Source organism: Taurulus bubalis (assembly GCF_910589615.1).
Source record: "Taurulus bubalis genome assembly, chromosome: 18".
Taxonomy (NCBI): Eukaryota; Metazoa; Chordata; class Actinopteri; order Perciformes; family Cottidae; genus Taurulus; species Taurulus bubalis.
Genome location: NC_136606.1, coordinates 15,104,845 through 15,127,907, shown reverse-complemented (window position 1 = coordinate 15,127,907; position 23,063 = coordinate 15,104,845). Strand labels below are relative to the sequence as shown.

Genomic DNA, 23,063 nt, shown 5'->3' with positions numbered 1-23,063 from the left:
GGTATTGACGTGGTGGATCCGGGTCATAAAAAAAAGCGGCTGCTATTTGCTTCCTGCTCTGATAAATGCGTCTTGTTTCGTCGATGGTGTTTTAGTGTTTTTACTCTAAAGGCCTGTTTAACCAAATACTGAACACTTTGTTTCTGCATCATCTGAACCAGGAACCTTTCCCTCCGGCAGCCAAGCGCTCGCCTCTCTTTTTTTTTTTTTTTTTTTTTTTTTTTTACCACTCCCCAGTATCCAAACTAGGCCAGCTGAACGGGGTGGGCGCAGAACAGTTTGCCAGCGTCGTTGAAACGAGAGATAAAGGCTGAAGGCAAACAGGCGGTGGCGAGGCAGTGCAGCGTTGCCGATTTCCCAAGTTGCATCCGCGAGCTGTCGAGGCGTTTGCTTCCTGCCATGTTTAGCGTGGTGACGGAGCACTTGTAACACCTCCGCCCATGGCTTCCACAACTCTGTCACGTCAGATGAAATCAACTTTCTTGAGGAGAAGTAAAAGAAGAGGCGGTAGACGGGAGACGGGGAAGAGGCGCACACACGGGAGAAAAGGAGAGATCTTTTTCCTGCTTCGCGAGGAGAGGTTTGAGACATTGTTGGGGCTTGAATCACAGCCATCGCACCCTCGTTTCACTATGCATTGTTATTGTTGTTTTCGTGCTGTGTGAAAGCGGGGATGATGCTGAATATCTGAACAGGAAGCCATGGGTGGGAATGAAGAGGGGGGGTTAAAGCAGGTTGGGTGGTGAAACAGAGTTCCTGGATGCAGCGCTCGGGATTTAAACAACCTTGGTGTTTACAGATACTGTCCTGAATGAAAACCAGCAGACGGGGTTGGAAACAACTGGAGAGGAGGGCTATCATTTACCCAAGCTACACCGGTGGTGTGTATCGAACATGCGGCCATAAAACGACACCAGATGAACGATGACAAGTCTGATCTTGCACGTACGAGCTCATTTGTGCTAAGTAACGAGCCCCGATACTTCATGGCTGATGCCGCCCGGTACATGTTGGAGTCTCACTTCTGGAGACCAACAAACGCGGCAACTTCCAGAGAAAATGCTCCTCCTCGCAGTATTCATAATACAAATCCAAAGGTTTTCCCGTGCATCTATCTTTTTAATAAGCAAACCTTCCTTGGAATTTGTAATGCAAGGTGAAATCTCACTGTGTTTGCACCATTTCAGTTTTGATTGCACATATCTCCGTAGGAGTTCATAAATAGTCAAGTACCAAAAATAGGAGGTGGGAACCTGCAGTCAGCACTGTTCATTTTACAAACCCACTCTGCTTCTAACACCGCTACAAACAAGGAAAGGTCGATCTAGATTCCAGGAGATAGGCTTCGCTCATCGTCCCAGATCGTACTGTACACTGTCATGAGGAAACAGGACCCATATCCCAGGACCTATATCTTTTAAAAAGAGTGTATCCATGAAATGCGGCACTTCTTCCTGTTTCTGTTTCTTACTTCTTTTCATTAAGAAATGGTAAAAAAAGCCAAATGGTGTTGGTCACGCCGCTTCCCCGTAGTCACCAGCTATAAACACAAACTTGAATAAGCCACTCTGAGTTTGTTCTTGTGTCTGTCAAGACATTAGACGTGCCTGAAACCCACCAATCAGCTCTCCTCGTGTACCCAGCAGAGCAGCAGCTCATTAGCAGAGAAGCTGCTTGTATAAAAACAATGAAATGGAACTAAACTACATCAGTAAAACACATCTCAACTTTTACTTTCTTTTGCAGTCATATTCAATTTATACAGAACAATATAGTATACAATTATACATCTCTATATGATAATGAATAGAAATACAGTATGTGGATATGAACATAATGTGCATTAAATAAAGGCTTTTTAGGATGCAGACATGCCAACATGTAAAGTAATGAGCCGGTTGAGACGGTTGTTGGTAATTAAGCTCAATATTTAGACATGTATGAAGGTTTCTCTCCTTCAGTCTTCTTCATCCTGCACTGCACATGGAAAAGTGCATTAAAAGTTATGATGTTGCACATGTCTTATTTTCACCTAATGCTCCCAGATTGGAGCTGAACTGTGCATGTGTTTGATAGTTGACATAAGCAGAGTTTCTTAAGCATGCAGAATTGCCAGGTAATTTTCTTCAGATTTTTGTGATTAGCGGTCTATTTTCTTTTATCCACTTCAGACCAACTTCATTTATTTTTTTGACCTCCTGCAACCAGATGCAAAGCTGTTCTTAATGCTACATCATTTGCTTTAATTAAGTTACATGCAAGTCAATGTTATGTTAGTTAGTATATTTTTTTCAGTAAATCAAAAAAAAAACAGCACAAACTTTGTGAAGATTCTCTCTGGCAACCCTTGAAGTATGCTTCACCCACTTCTGGCATAAATCTGAATACAAATGTGTGGTTTTCTGTGAAACAAACATGGCAGCTTTGCATTACATCCCTAATATGCATATATGTAGATTTAGATTTACATGGAATAAGTAGAACACATGAAATACAATCAATGATGCTTCTTTTCCTCCTCCTCCTCCTCCTCCTCCTCAGCATGGCCATCAACCCCTTACACCACACACACACACTCCTGCTGCTAACTGCTCAAGTAACTTCCTGAGTGAGCTCTTGCTTTTCATTGGCAAAATATGGACACGGAATACTAACATTTGCGTGAAGTCTTAGTGGCTTTACAGATTCATCGTCCTGTGAGTGTTAAAGAGGTCCTCCTCCCTCCACCATCTATCTAATGAGCAGAGATCACAGGATCAACCACGGCGTCTAACAAGTGGGTTGCAGCCTGAAGCCGAAGCGGTTCCGCTGGTTTGGAGCCAGAAATGTACACAGCATTTTGTCCGGGCCTCACACGCTGCCCTGCGTGGCCCCATTAGTTAGACTCTCTTGGTTTAATTAATCACTGACAGAGTGCCTAATTCATCTATAATTTCAGCAGAGTGGCGTTGATTAGTTTAGTATTTCCCTCTGGCCCTGTTAAAGTTTCCTTTTCTGTATTTTATTTATTTTTAACCCCCCTCCCCACACACACACACACACACACACACACACACACACACACACACACACACACACACACACACACACACACACACACACACACACTTCTCTCATCTTTTATAATGGCGGCTCATCAAGAGCTCAGACACAATCAGCTGGCGGAGCACCCTTGACTCCCTTTTGAGGATTTTTGATTACGATGACGGCGCATGCTTGACGTTATTGTTGCCGAATCAAGTGGATCCACTTGTGGTTCCTCGTTGCTGGCTGTGCGCTGTTAGAGTCTTCCTTTTTATTTCATGGACCGCTTCCTCTTTTAGCCCGACAGGTGGTCAGGGAGGAAGACTGCGAGGATCTTTCAGAGAATCAATGTAGAAAGTGTCTCCTGCTTTGGTGCATTGAACAAGCTTCTCAAACTCAGTTTTACTTTGGTTTGGTGACGGAGAATTACACATTTCAGAATTGCAATGAATTCCTTTGTATTAACTGTTGTTGTGACTGCTTTCTCTATCTTTAATACCTTGGCAACAGTTAAATGTAGTGACTGCAAGGAGACACAATTATTCCCTGTAGTGTCAGCTGCTGATGCTATTAAGATGTTAAGCTTTCTTTAATTGAAAATCTGAAAAAAAAATATCTCAGAAATCTGCCCATTATTTATTTGATATACTAAGCTGTTAAGAATCATAGAAATAGTGCCGTGTGTGTGTCCTTTTTTTTCTTAAGGGATCCATGTGACTTGTCTTTTGAAATGAATTTGTGTGTCTGTGTGTGCCCACTTTGCCTGTCAGTGTGTTTGAGTGTCATGATCCTGAGAGCTCTGAGAGAGGAAAAGGCCCGAGCTCCTTTTCCCTGGAGTCATCTGCCAATCATTTCCTCAGATTCCGTGGTAAGAAGAAATAGAGGGGAGGGAGACAGAGAAAGCAGAATAGAGAGGGGAAAAAGGAAGAAAGTCTCCCTGTAGAATGACTAAATAGACCTTCAGTGATCTGACGGAGAGGCCTGGAGCTGAATCCCAACTACGTTCTGAACAGTTAAATATCCACACTGGGAATGCTGAGCTTTACCACACTATTGATTTTAATCATCTCTTAAAAGCTCTGACTTAGAAAAAAAAGAGAGAAAGAGAGAAAGACCCTAAAGAAAATAGAAATCTTGTGAATACGACAAGATGACGACTTGTTGGATACCCCTTTGAGATAATTAGAAGGTGCTAGTTTACCCCCAGTCACAGAAGCGCTCATTAACGGGAAGAGATCCTCTGTGTTCTCACGGCCGTCCGCGGAGCCGCTAATGAGGGGTGAGGTTCGATGATGGGAGCTTGATTTGAAAAGGCATCGCAACCAGTGAAATATGAGGGCGCTCGTATGACTGTAAGAGCTTTCGGGTCAAGAATTGCGCGATGGAGACTTTGCTTCTTTGTTTCTTCTTCAACGGCAGCAAACTACCTCGACTGCAGCTCTCCGTCGGCCTGAAGGGCAGAGCAGCCATTTGCAAGGGAAACAAATGTTGCATGCTCTTTGAATTGTCTTCTTCTCAGTTCCAAACCTGCTGATATACACTTGTGTAAATTTAACTCTGAGTGTGAACAGAGTGTTCCTGGAGAAAAACAAGACTAACACAGTCAAGCAAACACAGGACTTATAACCAGAAAGCAGTTTCCATAACAGGAACACTTTCACGGTAACAACATGCCATTCAATTAATGTGCAATAATGACGGACAGAAATGCTGTCATGCTATTTCTATGCCTTGCCATGAGATCAGGTTGAGCAGCAATGGTGATATTTGTTTGCAGGAAGTTGGTCATGAACCAAAGCATTGGAAAAATACAATTTTGAGCTGATGATGTATGATGGGATCACCAAATCTGTTACGATTTATGAGGGAGACATGGATGTGTGTACCAGTGCTTGTCAATGACATCCAATCCATGTCGAGACGTATCACTTAAGTCCACAACCTCACTCCTTAACCTGGCACAAGAGGAAAAGTCAGGTATCACCTAAGTCATCATGGGATCCATCTTTTTGTTCAGTCTGGAGAAAAGTAGTGGAGGGACTGACGAGGCACATCAATAGAGCCACGCTGCTAATTATACAAAGGAAGCTACCACAGCTCATCACATGGCTTGCAAACAGACGCTGAATGGCTGTTTTTTAAATTGCATACGTATGCTACACAAATTATCAGCTGTTAGCCCGGCCACCAAATTGGCACACGATGCAGTGTGAGCGCACTACATACAGATGTTTATGTTGAGCTGGATATGTGAGCAGTATGTTAGTGTGACATGTTGAACACAACGTCAATGTCTCTGGAACAGCTGTGGACGTCACATAACGATGACGAGAGAACATGTAACCTGTCGCCACGAGGATGTGCTGAAAAGTCCGCTAGATGTATTGAATCGTCCGGCTGAACGCTGCTACATTTCACAGACACAACAAAGTTATTTACAGAATGGTTACATTTCTACTGCTTAGTGACAAATACAACACATTGGAAGGGCTAAGGCATGGTTACTCCCACACTTTGCCATACCAATTATAGCTCAAATATTCCTTTTGTGCCGTACCTCTTTCCCCACTGACATCAGGACAGCAAGCGACCCGGCACTAGTTTGTAAGGTAGCGGTATTGTTGCCGGCAGGTCGAGGATTTGTTTCCATGGGGAAGAAGCCGGGGCAGCTCCCTGCGCTGGGGTCAGCCTCCTAGCTCGCTCAAGGTGACAGTGATCCATGTCCCTCTGGAGGGCTTCTGTACAGGATATGTGGCGTTATTATACCATTAAAAATAGCTGTGAATGAAGGGATGGTTAAAGGGAGAGGAATGGGGAGGGTAGGTAGTGAGAGCGTGATATAGCCGCTCTGCCACATGAGTTCAGCTCCTGAGGGATTTCACAGCTAAAAGACAAGGGGTGATCATGGCTACAGGCTTGTTTTCAAGTCTAAATGTGCAGTGAAAAATTCTTCGCGTTATCTGACCGGACAGTTTGATTGAGAGATGCAGCATTGCAGCAGCCAGCAGATCGATTATGCCCTGGTGCATTGGCTCATTGTAGAAATGTCATCTTAATAAACGATGAATGACACATGGAAAATAACAGCGATCCCGTCCTGGTTTGGTGGGGGCAGCAATGTAGCTCTTAAACATATTTTTGTTATCCTAAACTACAAAGAATATAATGTACGATATGCCCGGAGGCTTAGCCGTTTTCCTTGTATGAGTCACAATTTTATATAACAAGCATAATGATGAATTCAAATGACCAGTTCCAGACAGCACTTTACCAAAACGTATTGGCCTACTGTAGTTTTTATCTTTTCAGTTTAAGTTCCTCGTGAATTAATGATGTTCATTTTTTTCTTTTGTAGATTTGAATAAAGGATCCAGCTTTGATTTGAAGTGGTATACTTTTTCTCTTTCTATTTTAATGCACGTACACTATACCACTGGGTATTCCTTACATATTTGTCACAGATAATTCATTATTGCTAGCTACGGCTCTTGTGTGTTAAGAAACATTGTCTAAATCAGTGGTTCCCAACCAGGGGACTCAAGGGGGTGGTGGATGGATGGAAAAATGATTGCATAGCTTGACTAATTTAACATATTCATTACATTGTGTTTTATAATCACATCTTGCTGTGTAGCTGTAACAACCTTAATATCACATGTTGTGATTTGGGGAGAGCGGGAATAGTCGTTAGCAAGAGAGTGCAGACGTCTACACCGTTTGCTAACGGCTTGCTAATATTGGATGGATAAAAGTAAAGGTTACACACACAACAGAACTTATTTTAAACTAAAGAAAACTGTAATCCAGCCAAGATAAGACTGCAGTGAATTGTACACGCCATGCTTCATGACTATATTTCCTTCCCGTAGTGCTAAAGTACTGTACTGTACCATTAGCCGGTGAGCTTAACTGCCCGTGTTAAAGGTATACTTACATTTCTTGGCTGTAGCTCTTGATGTACTCACCACCTCTTAAGCAGGGGACGGTCTGTCCAGAGGACCGTATCGCGGTGGCACCCGTTGGGGCTCGCGCCATCATATAAAAGATAATGGAATATGAAATTGTTTTTATATCCTCTGAATGTGCAAAGGCTCTGCGTGCTGAAGGCTTTTCCCCACCATTGTTTTAAGGCTCATGAATCTTCTCAATCGCCACCACTGATCGCGATGAACGCAACGTGGGGACATTTACACACCGTCTCGCCTCATCACCTCCCCACAGTCGGCTGGACGGCCCGCAATGTGGTGCTTATGGCGGTTGAACGGTGCAGCGCGTTGCCTCGGATCACAATTGGATTTCCCCCGCCGGTGCCACAAAACAGCATATTTTATGTGTTGGACCCTTTGAGCTGTCGGCCTGTGGAGCACCGATGCTCTTTGTATATCTGTTTGGAGCAGATGGCATGCTGAGACTACCTTTATAGGTTTGATTCAAACGTCCTCATTAATTATTTCACAAATCACATACTTCGTTTTTTGTCTAACCAACAGCCCAATTATTCAATTTGTTGTGACATTTAATGAATAGGATAACAAACTATCCCATTTAACTATTAATTATCCAAATTGTTGACCCACTTATGAATTAATTCTGAGCAAATCATTACCAATGGTGCACCCTATTGTAAAAATGAGTGTGTAAGAGAGTGTGTGTTGAAAGGCTGTTAAGCCTAAATCAAGGTTTAATCTTTAACCCATTCCTTTAGCTTATTATAATCATTAATTCATGTTCTGGTGCGTTGACTGTTTTGACCTCAAGCTTACTGTAAAAACAGCTAGTATTTTCAAGATTAAATCTATGCTTAAACCATGCCCATAGTGAGACAGTTGGCAAGCCTGCTGTGTGTGTGTGTGTGTGATTTCAGGTCCCCCGTGGCCTTGTTGACCATGGTCCAGGACGGTTGACCTCCGGCCGACCCTGAGCCGTTTGAAAATATGATTGTAATCCTTGTGAGGATTTGGCCTGGGTGTCTATTACCACTGTAATCTGTCACACTGGCATCCAATATTCATTCCACGTCCAGGTTAAGCCTCTCTTTCTGTCTGCACCACCCATCACCATGTGTGAGAGAAGCAGAGAGAGGGAATCCAGGGAAGGTGTTGGTATGACCGGGGAGAGGGAGAGAGAGAGAGAGAGAGAGAGAAGGAGGGAGAGAGGGAAAGAGGGAGAAAGGGAGGTTTTGAAATTGAGAGAGCACTGCTTCAATCAAGCCCCTGGGTCGGGGTGAAGAAATCTATTGTGGAACACAAGGTCTCATTAATGCAGCAGGGATAGCTTTAACCCCCAGCCCCCGACACACACACACACACACACACACACACACACACACACACACACACACACACACACACACACACACACCTTGGAAAGAGAGGTATAGAAATGGAAGAGAAATGGATAGATGTAAGGAAAGAGATTATGCATGTCTGGGGAATAGGTGAGAGAAAATCTATACTCTTGATGCAATGACATGCGCACACACACACGGCACACAGTTGTAATAGGAGTATACGTATAACATATATAACACAAATATAGAAGCACTTTTTGCTTTCCCCTGCGTTGTTAATTTCTGTAAAAACAGCTGAACTTTTAATCAGTTTCTGCTCGTCTAGGGAGGAGTGTGCATCTTGCATGACCTTGGACCGAATAGAAGATGGAGGGGTGGATGTGCAATTACAGTAAACCAATATTATTTTGGTATTATACAATATTTGGGTGCAATACATAGTCTTATACCAGTATTGTTATTGCGGGTTTCTCTTGATGAGTCCATCTCTTACTGGAAGGAACTGAAAGCCTAAAATAATGGATAAACCGGAAGGAAGACTTGTTTTGCCGGCACTCTCGTCCTATTTTATGCCTCCAAGCGTTATCCATTTGTGAGAATCTCCCTAAAATGAATGCTGTAATGATGTATGGATCATCCCACTGCATGACATGCTCTTCTAATCTTAGCGTCTCTTTAACCTCTGGCAAATAAAGAAAAACACTCTCCAAACAGACTTTTGAAGCTTTAAAGACTAAGAGTGGGAGTGGGATTTGGAATTGATTTGAATTCATATCTAATAAATTGTCGCGTGGAGAGTGTTTCTTCCCAAACCTGCGAAGGCTGCAGCATGCGGTGGAGAAGCAATCTGTTGCTCTCATTAGGAGCTCCTGGGCTCTGGTATTGATATGTGTTTATAGATAAACTCCTCCAATCACCCTCCATCTGTCCGTGTCTCTCTCCCGCGCTACAATAACAGCAAAGACCGGATTGCATGGGTGTGTTGGTCGGTTTGTTTGCCAGCATTGTGTGGGTCCAAAAGGCATCACGATAGCTCATTACTTTAAATATCTTAAAGCAGAATGAACAATATTAGTGCCATTCTTTGTGCGTTTTGTTCGGCGCCAAAAGAAAAAGCCCTCCAACATATTCTCCTAACAATAGCCAGTGCTTGAAGCTGACATGATTGACAACAAACGACAATCTCAACGTCGGTATCATAAATTGTGTACAATATGGGAGAAGACATATTGTACAATATCCTCACACAGAAACTCGATAACTCGCAAGGGGAGATTTTCACGGCAGTCCCGTTTTAGTAGAACCTGAAAAATAGTTTAAACTTTTTGGATTAATTTTCAGTCTGTTTGACTCCTATTTTATATTCACATTGCATAGTAAGACGGTAGTGATTATAAATGTTTTGTCTGAATCTTGATGCCAGTAAGAATGCATCAAAGCTCCTTCTCTATCATTTTCCACCGATGAGCTACAAGAAATAGACGATAAATACAGTATTTAAACAAAATATTGCTAGTAGTGGCTATTTGTGAAGAAAAATAGAGGAAGCTTTCTTTTTTTTTTTTAAACAGACCATAAATCAAAAGGCTATGATGCATAATTTCAGTTGGGTTGCACTCAGACTCAAAGTCCTATTTGCAGGCAGGATATACATTGGTGGATTTAAATGTCCAGTTCAAAAGCAAACATTTAGCCGTTCATCACGCTGCATCTGTCTGGCGTTTGCATCACCTGACGCTGACACACCTACTACTTTATCATTTTACCCAACCAGTGCTTGGTCTGGTGCTTAGTGTCCCTGGTATCAACAAAAATAAATAAAAAAAACCTCCTACAGGCTGCACTTCACAATGCCAATCCCTCTGTGTCATATCTTTCTCTAAGTCAAAAACAAGATTGGATTGGAAATGTATTTGTGCGAGAACAGCGGGAGAGGCAGAAAGAGGAGAAGACGGAGGGTGGATTCAATTTGCTATCTGGGTTACAAGTCCAAGACATCTGTCACACAAGCGGGCTGTTTGATTGGTGGGAGACCATCTATCGCGATGGCTTGTCGGCAGATAGCAAATTTATATCCCCCCCAAGTCCCATCTTCCTTCAGCGGTGACGGCGTGCCAGCCACCATGGTTATATCTTAATTTAAAACCAGACACGGTCAGGAGCTCAGTAACTTTTGTCAACCTTTGTCCGAGCAGCTTTTCACATAAAGATTTCTTCTAGTTTTTGTTTAAGTGAAGGATGACTCATATAAGAAGAAACAGCTCTTTTCATCAATATGAGAATGGAGGAGAGGGAGAATCAATGCAGCACGGTGTGTTAGCCAGGAATGTACGGCGGTGATTCACATATTCAAGTTGAGTAATAAATCATAGAAATGTGAGAATTTGCATAAAAGCAAGAAGAATATCTCAGTGGATACAGTTTAGGTGCATCACTCTAATGGTCGAGCAGAGGAGCATGTTTGCTTTTTCATCTTTAAATGTAGAATTGTTCAGATGATTAACCATTGTTCATTAGACTGTAGCAGTTACACAGGCATAATGAAAAACTATCATATCCATCCAGGCTTCATTTACAAACGTTTGAGGGTTGAATTGCTTCACATAGTGATATGAAGGCAAATTGTTCTATCTGCGACATAAACGCCTCGGTTGGCAGAGCGAGGCGAAACCATCTCCCTGTGGCCGAAACGAGACAAATAGTGCTGGTCTGCAGAGTGCAGCCGAACGCAGTCGGCATCGCTCATTATCCTCTGTGATGCTGCATTTCTGCTGCTGATAAAATGATCAGTTTTGACAATAATGGGGACAACATTGAAGGAATTTAGCGCAGCTTGATAATTTGTCAAATCCACTCACAACCACGTTGGTATACATGAACACCCACTTGCACAGACACACACTCCCACAGACACACACACACACAGCATCACAATGTTAATAATCGGATTAAGCCACTGTGTTTTGGGTGGATCGACGCCATCTCTATTAGCAGCAATTTAGCGTGACCTCTCCGCACCAGCAACCTCCGCGCTGTAGCTCAGTAATCTGCGCTGGCTGTCACCCCGACCTGGCCACTTATCATCACACGGGGATTAATAGAAACATCTTTAGTAATTACAGAAATGCTGCGTTGCCATGCCGGTCGCTGTCAATTATTTTAATGTGTTCCAAGCCATTAATGGGCTAACAGAGCCCTCATGGTGCCCCCCAGTAAAAACACAGAAAATCTGCCATTGATTTTCCTGAGGCCGCACTCAGCGTTTCATCTCGTTTCTCTTCGGACCGACGAGGGTTATTGATCTTCATAAAGGCAGTATTTTGTCGTTAGGCGAGAAGCGGAGGAGACGGTAATGAAGGCTTTTTAACCTGTGTGTTCGGGGGAGCGCCGGGCGACTGGCCCGGGCTGCCGGGCGCTACACGCAGCAGATTTCAAGCTGCTTCGGCCGCAGGGATCGATAGGGATACGTCTTTGTCCGATTACAGAGATGTGCCGAGAGGATGGCAGCTTGAGAGTGTGTGTGTGTGTGTGTGTGTGTGTGTGTGTTACAGTAACAGCCGATCTGCCTGATTTAGACGTAAAGGAACAAAAAGCTTGACCTCAGACATAACACAGCTGCTCACATCAAGACACCCTCGGCTTACTTTTAGTCTTCAAGCCGAAGGTAGAGGCTGCAGCTGGACTTTTTCAGGCAGAACATTTGACGTATTATAGGTTGATGATGGATGATGGTTTGTTTTCATACTTGTTTTTTACTTGAGTAATCACACTACATGTATCCCAAAGTGACAGTCAAATTAAAAACATGTGTAAGATGAACATACCCATCAGTATATGAAGTAGATCAAATGAGCTCCACCTGAATTCATCACAACATTAAAATGTTGCTTATGCATTTATGCCTCAGGAATAATAATCCAGTAATATTAATATACAACAACATACCACTGTCAGGCATCACTCTGCTGTTCTGAAGCGTTTTCACTTTTGGTACTTTGAGTAATATTTGCTGATAATATCATCTTTTGTCTGATTGGGTCAGTTGAACCCGTACCACACCAACAGTGATGTCACACGGTCCTGGAGGCCACGCCTACGTTACTGCTGCAAGGTGAAAAGGTCAACAAAGATAGATTCTCAGGTGGTGATGAGCTACTGCTGAGTATGACTTTGAAGGGAAAACTTGTACTTGTAGTGGAGCATTTTTATATTGAAGAAGTCCAACTTTTAGTTAAAGGATCTGAATACTCCGCTGTTTTGAAACGAAGAATGAAGCAAACTTGCAGTCAAAAAGTGTCAGGAGATAACTGCTTCATATTAAAATGGAAATATTATGCAACTGAAAACTTGATTTCATGGCAGAGAGTTAATTAAAATAGAAATGTCTAACAGCATTTAATAGGATTTAGGAATACAAGGACACCCTTAGAAAGGAGAAGTGCTCTTCTGTTGTTTAGTCAGTATGACATAGTAGAAACACAGAATAATTAACAACAATTCACGGGCAATTAGAAGAACATTCCCTCTCCTCCGGTCTACACATGCGCTCCGAGCAGCGCACTCCACCGCCATTGAGTAACAGTTTTAGGTCTCCCTCGATGAATCCACATTTACGACAAGCCACAGCAACTCCTGCATGCCAAGTGAGTTTTTTAGACACTGTGCACTCCCCCTCAGCAGGCATAACTGTCGCATATGAGTTATCACACATCTGTCTGTGCACCAGATGCTGCCGTTAATGGCACACCTAACCTCACACCATGAGAGTGTACACGAAAACCCGGGTGGAATTTTTCCAGCCGGCCCGTCGTCTCCTTCAGTCTCCTCCCAGCCACTGATGTCCAGTGCTGGGAGAAGCCCGTAGGGGACGGTCCAGACAGGATATTAATGGGGCCCTCCAACAGTCACAAGGCCCGACAGAGCCCTGTTTCATTGTCACCTTGCCATGCAAGACGAGGAAAAACGTGCAAAGCTTATTAGCCGAATGGAGCCGTTTCTCTCTCGATCTTACATCCCGGTTTCCTCGGCACGTTGCCACAGTCACTTCCACACACTCACACACACACACACACGCACAGGGTGACATCTCCCACCTAATCAAGTAGTGGATTATCTTGTCCTGATAAATTGGAGCTTGTAGCACTTGAAAGGTCCTCTTGGAGGAGTGCCTCCTCCCCCTGACAGCTAGATGGAGCCCCGAGGGAGCAAGGAGAGAACATCGGCTGGTAATGATTTCTGGTAAATCGGACAAATGTTTTTGGAAAGACCTCTTTCAAGCACGAGACGTGATGAATTTAAAGCTTGCGACGAAAGCTCCGAAAACCACACAAGTCAAATTTGGACACGAGGGAATTAAACAGACGTTGACTTTGCCTCTATGAATGAAGTTATTGCTGAAATGATTAAACGGTCCGAAAGGTTGAGGTGAAGTCAGGTGCACAACCTGTGAAGAGAGAATGGGCTCAGTGTTAGTGAGTCAAGTTTGGCGAGGGAGGGGGAATAAATGGTACAAGAGCAACTTAGATACTTGCAGACAAAAGCATGACTGTAAAGAGACGCCGTTTCATTTTCTCCCCGATGCTATTCATTTGATCAAATCACACACGATGAACGTGTGCTCCTCTGGGCCACTTTGACACATGCAGCACGCTACTCCTCTGATTCCAACATGTACCAAGAAAACACATCTTATTTCCAGCACTGCGAGTGATGTGACATTTGTAATGACATGGTGTAACAATGCAACAGAGAGGAAGCAAACGCTGTGGCGCCGGGCGTTAACAGAGGTGCTGCGTACTCTGGATGTGCAAACCATGAAGCTACGTGGCTTCAAATATTAATAAATGACTGCACACTACGCTCCAGCAGAGCGTGTGTGTGCACACGATGCCCTCCGTGTGATTGAGCTTCAGACTTCACCAATCCCGAATGACATGGTGGGATAATAAGACAGACGCAACGCCATTCTTACCTTGAGTTCTTTTCTTAATCAACGCCGTTTGTTGTTTTTCGCCCAGACTAACCTCACCTTTCAACACTGTCTTCCTCCCTCTCTGTTGCGTTTCCTCTGCACTCTTTCTCTCTCTGTGCAGGAGAACCCCTACATGTGTAACAATGAATGCGACGCCATCACGGAGGAACTCGCCCACCCTCCAGAGCTCATGTTTGACACCGAGGGCCGCAACCCCACAACCTTCTGGCAGTCCACGTCTTGGAAGAAGTACCCGAAGGCCCTCCTGGTCAACATCACGCTCTCTTGGAACAAGACCATCGAGCTGACGGACGACATCGTCCTCACCTTTGAGTCCGGCCGGCCCGAGCAGATGGTGCTGGAAAAGTCTCTGGATTACGGGCGAAGCTGGCAGCCCTACCAGTTCTATGCCACGGACTGCCTGGACGCCTTCACCATGGAGCCCAAGACTGTGCAGGACCTGACTCAGCACACCCTGCTGGACATCATCTGCACCGAGGACTACTCACGAGGTTACGTGTGGAAGTACGATAAAACCGTGCGCTTTGAGATCAAGGACCGCTTTGCGCTGTTTGCCGGGCCCCGGCTCCACAACATGGCGTCGCTCTACGGCCAACTGGACACGACCAAGAACCTGCGGGACTTCTTCACCATCACAGACCTGAGGATCCGTCTGCTCCGGCCCGCGACGGGAGCTACGATGGTGGACGAGAACAACCTCTCCAGATACTTCTATGCCATTTCTGACATCAAAGTCCAGGGCAGGTAAGACCTGAATTGTTTTTCAATCATGCCGTCTAGGCGGGAAAAGCAGGCCACCCCTAGTCCCCAGACATCTAGGAACCTCAAAAGTGTCAAAAACAATGTCAATTGGTTTTTGGAAATTAAATAAATTCCAAACTTGTAAGGGATTTTGCACAAATCCACTAAAGTGGGACCAGTAGGGGTTCAACGCAACATGCTAGCTCTGGGCTGCCCTGCCGGGTTAAAACAGCTTCCTCAGTGGTTGTCTGTCGTTTTATTGCAGTATCAGCACAGCTACGATAGTGAAGAAAAATGCGTTTACCGTTGCCACTCTTTCCAATTAGGCAGCGGAACCATAATGATGTGCGGTGTTCACCCGTTGTCAGCCAGTCTTAATTTACCAAGCTCCTCACGGCTTTGCTGAAACACTCTGTTTTCGGACGCCAAATTCACTCAGCCGTCCATTAGCCCGTGGAAGACAATGGAGGTAGCGTTTCAGCCGTCAGGTCACTGCATGTTGTAATTAGCGGTTGATTTACGGAAGCCACAGAGGGTCATATAACACGAAAGCCAAGCGGCGTTATACCGTGAGAGGAAAGGTCCACAAAAAGCTTCCACCATTTCATGACGCTGTACAAGAGTCACTGGGGCATAGACTTAAGTGGGTCTGTTTTACACTGTGTGGTTTTTCAATTTAACAGATGCGAATATGGCTGTAGGGGTGAAGGAATGAAGATTTAATTACTCTTGTTTTGTTTTTCACACACGAGAGGCTCGCGGCGGAGAGGAGCAGAGTAGTGGAACGTCACAACAATTCAAAGTTGGGGCGATGACATGCTCAGTGCCAGCATCATTTGCTCCAACTAACCATTGTGGTTTTGTAAAAAAAAATTAAATGAATCAAAGTTTTCTCAGCTGAGTGCAAGGGTTAGCATCAGGCAACAATTAAAGAACCGCAATTGTTGTCATTCTCATGCGCCACTGGTTATAGTCGTGCTGTAATAATATGTTTGCTTGCTGTGACATTATTTACATGAATATTGTCAAATGCCTTCAAGCTATTTAATGAATCTCTAATTTGTTGATTTCCTCAATATGCCTTTTAAAATGGAGTACGGCCACACTGCAGCGTACACATGTCTCTAATGCTCTTTAAATGGGCAGGTACCCTTGAGCACAATGACGATGATAATGAATGCCTCGCTCAGAAATTGAATTTTTGACTTTTCTCGTGATTGAGAAGGTCATTCAGCGAAAAAATAACTGGAGGGAATTTACTAACACAAAAGAGTCGGACGCGGGGCGCCCATTCAACACTCGGAAACGAGAGGGGGGCTGTCACAGGCGCCGATTATTTATTCTATCTGACTAATCATGACCAAACTCGTACGTCCCTCCGGGGCCGCGGATTTGAGCAATGGCTGCACGCCACCAATCGTGGCCGCTGTCGTTTACCAGCCCGCTGCTTTCGGGAGTGACGCCCGCCTGAGAAATGCTCCCCACTGTTTACCAAAGGTAACACACAGTTCAGTCGTAATGAGATACACTCTCCACACAGAGAGGCTTCACTCTTCCTCCCCCAACCCAACACACCCCCATGGAGAATCACCGCTCAGCCCCTTTCTCCATGCGTCGTATACGAGACATAAGCTCCTTAACCCCCGGAATACGGTTGTGTGAGACTCGGCGGGAGCGATTCTGCAGGGGCAGCGAGGTTGAATCTGGCATATTTCGCTGCGCTGGACTCGGCTGCCATCCCCCCCGGGTCGGGAGTTAGAGGGGGCGTGGAGGGAAATACAGTAGGAGCGCCCGCAGATTTTCTGCCCTTGCCACAAACAGTGTGAAGAAAGACAAAGAAAGGAACTTAAGCTCTTTTCCAAAGTAGGTCAACCTAGAAATGATAAAAAAGAGAAAGAAAGGAGTAGACTTTGCATCTGTTACTTGGAGCTGAAGTTGCTACACGGAAGAGGTGTCATGCATGACCATCCTATTGTTGGTTGATTACGAGAGGGGACCGGACTTACGGCACTGGGGAGGGGGACAGAAAAAAAATCGATTGTAAAGAATTTCAAATCAAACCGAATATGGAGCTGTGAGATGGATGTGAACAATGCGTTCTGCCCGGTGACTTAAATTAATTTGACACCCTCTCCGTGTTATTGTCTCAGCAGGGCGGAATGGGTGTGGAGAGACTAAGTGTTGGGAGGATTTTCTAATTATCTACTGTATGACTTTGGCATAATTGCCGGGCCTCTCTCTTTCTTCGTGCTTTACAGTAACTATGGGCAACTGCCCCCCGTTCGCTCGATCTCCTCCTCCTCCTCCTCCTCCTCCTCCTCCCTGCCTCCTGTGATCAATACAGTGTAATTAAAGCTGGACAGGATTCAGGATCTCTCTTTCGGCCTCTGTCTCCCGCTCCCTGTCTCGCTCTGTTTCTCCTGTGCAGAGGCGACTTGTCTCTAAAGGGGCTCTTGGTCCCGGCCTTGAATCACATATAAAGACCCGGAGCCATTTTATTCCTTTAAAACCACTTGAGGGATAAACACCAACTACTCCCCACCACAAACCCTAGAGTACCCCTAAAAGCAAGAGCTGTAGGTGGTGCTACTTGTCAAAGCCATCAATAAGAAACCTTTTTATAGGCCGAATACATACCATTCCAATCTGGCAACAGTTCCAAACATGTTCCTCGCTGTCAGTGAATGAAACAATGAAATAAGCCCCATATCTGGAACTGAATGTTTTCCCTGTTTGCGTACAGCTACAAAAAGAAGATTGGGGGAAGTAAAGTTTGTTTCACCAATCTGCCCTTGAGCCTGAGGGAGTTGTGATTCTATTAAAGCTTATATGTGGCGCTCTCAGGCAAGGTCAGAAACGACCTCGAGGGTTCACAGTCACTTTGGCTGCAGGGCGGTCCGGAGATTCCCTTGAAACGGGTGAATTGGTCATTAGACGAACCGGCCTCGTGGAAAGAGAACTGGATCCCCACACTGACCGTGTTCCCCGACGTCTCAGGATATTGCCGTGGAAAACTCCCAGTGTGGTTTTAATTCTCCCCGGGTCGGCTATGGCTGAGCTCACACGCAGGATAACTTTTGCAATTTAAAACTCTTGGAAAGATCATTTGGATGTTAATCAAAGGGAGGAGTGGACTTTATATGTAGTCTCTTGCTGCGGGTTGGGAGCAGACTAAAGCTTTTTAAAAGGGAATTCACAGGGGAGGAGGAACACTTTTTTCTCTTCTTCCTTCTTCTTTTTTTGGGGTTTTATTAAATCATTGGCAACGGTCCCCCGCACACTTTACCCCAACTGTGGATCACTTGACAATACATGCCAATGGTGGGAAATAGCAGATTCGTATGAAGATGATGTGCACTTTGACTCTGACTTGACGGAAGAAGAATGCACAAAATAAAAGGAAATATCTTTGGTTCTTTTTGACTTTTAATCACCAACACGTGGACATTTCTGATTCTTTTTTTTATGTGTGGTGTTTAGATTTTTAAGCTAACGTCACCACGGTCGCATGAATGCGAGTAAACACAACGAGGCTGTGAAGGCGTCTTGTCAGCGTTATTTAGCCACTTGTTTACAACCACCTTCTTTCTTTTAAGATATGTAAAAGCTTCAACATTCTCGAGTGGGGCTGATATATTCTATGTTATAGAATATATCGTTTGAATCGCTGAAGCTTGTGTTACCTCACAGACCCTATTTCATGCATCGAACCAAAAAAAAAACAATGACTTCAAGAAGAGAGGAATTGAAAGTGTAAAAACTCATTTCTGGGTTTCAAGTGTTAAGCTGAATGCTTTCTTTCCGAAGCTAACCATCTGCTGGCTGGAGCTCCACTCACAGCGTACAGACATGAGCACGCCATTGATCCTTTAATCCTACCCTTGTTCAGAAAGCAAAATGTCAAACTATTCCTTGAAGCATCCCTACGACTGTGTCACATGAGTCGGTTGTAGCTGTGCGCACTGATGTCCGAAGGTACGATCAAAGGCATACGCAAATAAAACAGATGTAAGAGATTAGACGGTTGCCCTCTCCCACGGTGCACGGGTCATACGTGTGCATTCTAATTGGCGTGTAGTTCAGTGCGTGTGTGCTTTGGATGCAGCTGTTTCAACTACAGATCAGCAATTTGGTGAGTGATGGCTCTATCGGATCTCCCCTCAGGGAGGAACAAACAAGAAGTCAATCTGCGTTTTTTCTCTCCCTCCACAGTGCTTGGCTTGCTCTTAGGCCTGCCTGCAGTCGACAGATAATCTATTTGTGCTAATTTCATGTTTCTCCCTGCCCACTTCCCCCTTAAATAAGTCATTCCACTTGTCTACCCTCCTTAGTCTCTCTCTCTCTCTCTCTCTCTCTCTCTCCCACCAAAGCATCTATTTACCTTCCGCTGCGCTCTGCATTTCCGCTTTAAAATCAGCATTCTGCATTAGTCATTGTGTGGGAGAACGTCACATTTGTGGGCCGAGCCGAGAGGTCTAGACAACTTAGACCATCTGTTAGCGTCCACGCCACATGTTAGCTTAATGGGGGTTATTAAACGACCTACAGCCTTTTGTTAGTCCAGCAAACATGACTTAATGGAGCTATTTGAGCATCAAAGAGGCTGTAAGTCAATCTGTCAAATCTATGTGTTTGCCATATTTGCTTTATAACGACGGGAATGGAAGTGACGCATCCAGGGATGACTCATGGTTGCCACTCAAAGGCCAGAGATATGTAGAGCGGCTGTAATCACACACCCGGTTCATTCGGGCCCCTGTTTATCAATCTGTCTCGTCGCTGTTCACATACAATGTTCCTACTCATACAAACATGACATCAGCATAATTGGGCCATAACGGCCCAGCGTACTTTTTTTTTTTCTTCAATAAAGTTAAATTAACCATCAAAAACAAAGGGAACTAAAAGAATATGTATAGTAAAAGTAATTTTACTGCTGTAGCTGATTGATGTCCAATAGTTCCTCACGGTGTCTAGAGTATATAGGAGCCATAACTGTCAGATACATTTAGGGACGTTTAGAGTAAAATATTTCCCTCAGAAAATATACCTTTACATGGAAAACCAGTCCCTAAAAATTGTACTTTCTTAAAAGTACTTTGTCACTCTCCATCACTGCTTTTTTAGCACATTCAGTACTATGACTTAACATTTCTTGTTGTGTTTATTTTGACAATCGCTTCATACTGTCTGATTGTAGTGAGACTCCTTCTTTGAGTGATTTATATAACACACACACACACACACACACACACACACACACACACACACACACACACACACACACACACACACACACACACACACACACAACTATTGTCCTGAATAGATAAGTGACACCTTGGTTGGTGTCACTGAAGGGTCCTGAATCTTTTGTTTCACTTCACTCCATCTCCTTGCGTCTGTGGCTCGATCAGTCGATCAGTCCACGTCTGCCTCAGACTGTCTGCTGTCTCCGCTTCCTTTGTCTCTTTCTGACGTCTTCCATCAACACCCACATCACCTGTCGCTGCTGACTTCTGTCCAGGCCATTTCTCCACCTCTCTACCCTTTTGATCCTCCTGCTTCGGTTCTCCTCTCTAGCTGCCGACCTCCATGATTAAGTCTTCTTTCAGTTGGGTCAGAAACTTTTTACTGACCCTGTTCCTATATTCTGGAAGTGCCTGCTTGATAAGACTTTTTAAGAGGCACAACAATGCCAGTTTTTGGGACCAACCTCCAGCTGCAGAGAAGCATGGGCAAGCTGGTGAGGAAAAAAAACTAAATCACCCTAATATGATTTATTAGTTCCATTTGTCCTTGTAGCGTTTGGACCGGCCTCTACCACCTGCAGTCCCCTTATCGTCCTCATACAGCTCCTGCCGTGACTTCTCGCCTTTTTTGAAACGCTTGCATTGAGAACAATAATGTAGAATTTGTTTTTGCGTCAAGCATTACCACTCCCGATCATTTACTCGAACATGTCCCCACCTGGAGGCAGCTGGGTGTGATTCTGTGTGAGGCGGTATTAAGATGGTCCCCACTGTGCAATTAATTGGATATTCCCAGCTGCAAAAACCTCCCCGAGCAATACACATGTGAACCGTGAAGGTATGAAAGAAAGAGTATGAGTAGAGGGGCGGATTTGAAAGAAGCGATAGGCGGAGGCAGAATATGAGGAGCATGGTGCGTCACAACCAGAGGCCACAGCTGCCTGCGCACAGTCCTCTGCATGTGGCTGCTGGCGAGATCGGGCCACCGTCGCCACGTCTGTGTCCTTTATGGCAATGTACAAAAATGGGGTTTATTTCTGGACGGTGGGACAAAAATAATCTGCCTGATGATGTTTTTCCTGTCAATCAAACTTTGGTACAGATCATTAATTGACTCTCAGGAAGGAGAGAGGCCACATGTTCATCCATGCCAGCAGCCTGGCTCTGTGGATGGTCCACCACTTTGGTCACTTTTTAATGGATTATCACAAAAGTCCATGGAGAACTAATGTTCCCTTCAGCCACAGCTGTTCTTAGTTTTTTTTGTTGCTAATTTCCTTCAAACCATCATAGAAATAGAGCGGGTAGTATGAAGTCAGTGCACAGACATGCTCTGGCAGGTTTGGTGATTTAAACAGTAGGGCTGTGTAAGTGCCTCAAGATACACGTGTCACGATACATTATGTCATGATTTATTGCGATACAATACAATACTTATTGCAATTTCTTTTCGTATTATTTAAAATGTAAAATTAGAGGTGAAAATACAACTTTCTGTGCACCACCTGGATAGAGAACTACTTCAAACAGATATGTGCATTTCCCCATCCCGCTTGAAAGCGGATACAAAAATATTGCGGACATATCGATACACTATCATCAATTGCAATAGTCACCTAGATCGATATTTTTGCACAGCCCTATTAAAAAGTCAAATCTAAATGAACTTTATAGTAATATTGTAATATAAACGGTGAGAAGGCGGACAGAGACGTACTGTATAGAAGCTGCTGGACATTATTATTACAATCCTTTAGAAATGTATGACTTGTTCCACATCCATTTCCTTCCAAGAGGTTTTTAATCAGGCCGTGGTAGCTTTGCTTTTTAGCCATCGGCCAGGTTTTTGGTACTGTTGCTGTTCAGCTGTAAAACGCCCACTGGGTTACATCAAAGCCGTAGTTACATCGTAACATCGTAGTTACATCTTGTTGAATTACAGGGATTTTATATCTAAAGAGTAACACATCATTTCCTGGAAGATGTTGGCATGTGCCTGCTAGAGCAGGTAGAATTTGTCTGAAATGTGACACAATACTCTGCATTCTCACCCTATTTGTTTACATTGTAATGAAATTCCTTTTGTTTTAATAAAGATCAAGCTTTAGAAGGGAATCCAGCGTAACCCAAAGTGAGAACAGCACAGACAATACAAGTAATGAGGCAAGTTAAATGGCATTTCATTTTATTCTCCGGGAGAGTATCATGTCTCACAGAGGAGCTATTAAATCAGCCACCTTTGTCAAATTTTGTTGAAAAGTGATGTTATGTCTGTAGAATTAGGTTATATAATACCCACAAGGGGTTTAAATGCACTAAAGAGATAAAAAGCTCAAAACATATATAAATAAATCTCATTTAAAAACTATCACATGCTAAACATTCAGTATCCGAAGCCGTCCTCTGAAGGAAAACGAGTGTTCTGGGTGTTGCTGCATGATCAAAATATCACTTGGTTGAATTTCGAATGTGTTTTGTTGCAGCTACCATAACTTACCGGTAATTATTTTTTTATTCAAGGCCATCTGTCTGTGTAGCACATTTTATTTATCCTGTGTCTAGAAGGTGAATATGAGTGCGAGTGCTAAAGTAGACTTTTGAGTCCCAGAATATTTCCATGTATGAGCTACAGAGCTTTTCCAAACCCTGCTGTCTTTCCCCGTGATGACGACCACTCTCACATTCAAATGGCCGGATGAAAGAAGGCTGGATTCTGACTGCTTAGCCTCTATTTGCTGAATTGACCTTTTCCAAAGACAATCCA

General features: G+C 44.0%; 1 protein-coding gene across 1 annotated transcript in view; it reads left to right on the top strand.

The window, feature by feature from the left end:
- ntng1a (netrin g1a) overlaps positions 1-23,063 on the top strand; it is a gene marked incomplete at both ends in the record, with an annotated part of 82,683 nt that overhangs the window by 20,113 nt on the left and 39,507 nt on the right. The window contains one exon of the mRNA XM_079234414.1: positions 14,407-15,050. Within this exon, the coding sequence (XP_079090540.1) occupies positions 14,407-15,050 (644 nt within the window). The remainder of the gene's footprint in view (positions 1-14,406; positions 15,051-23,063) is intronic.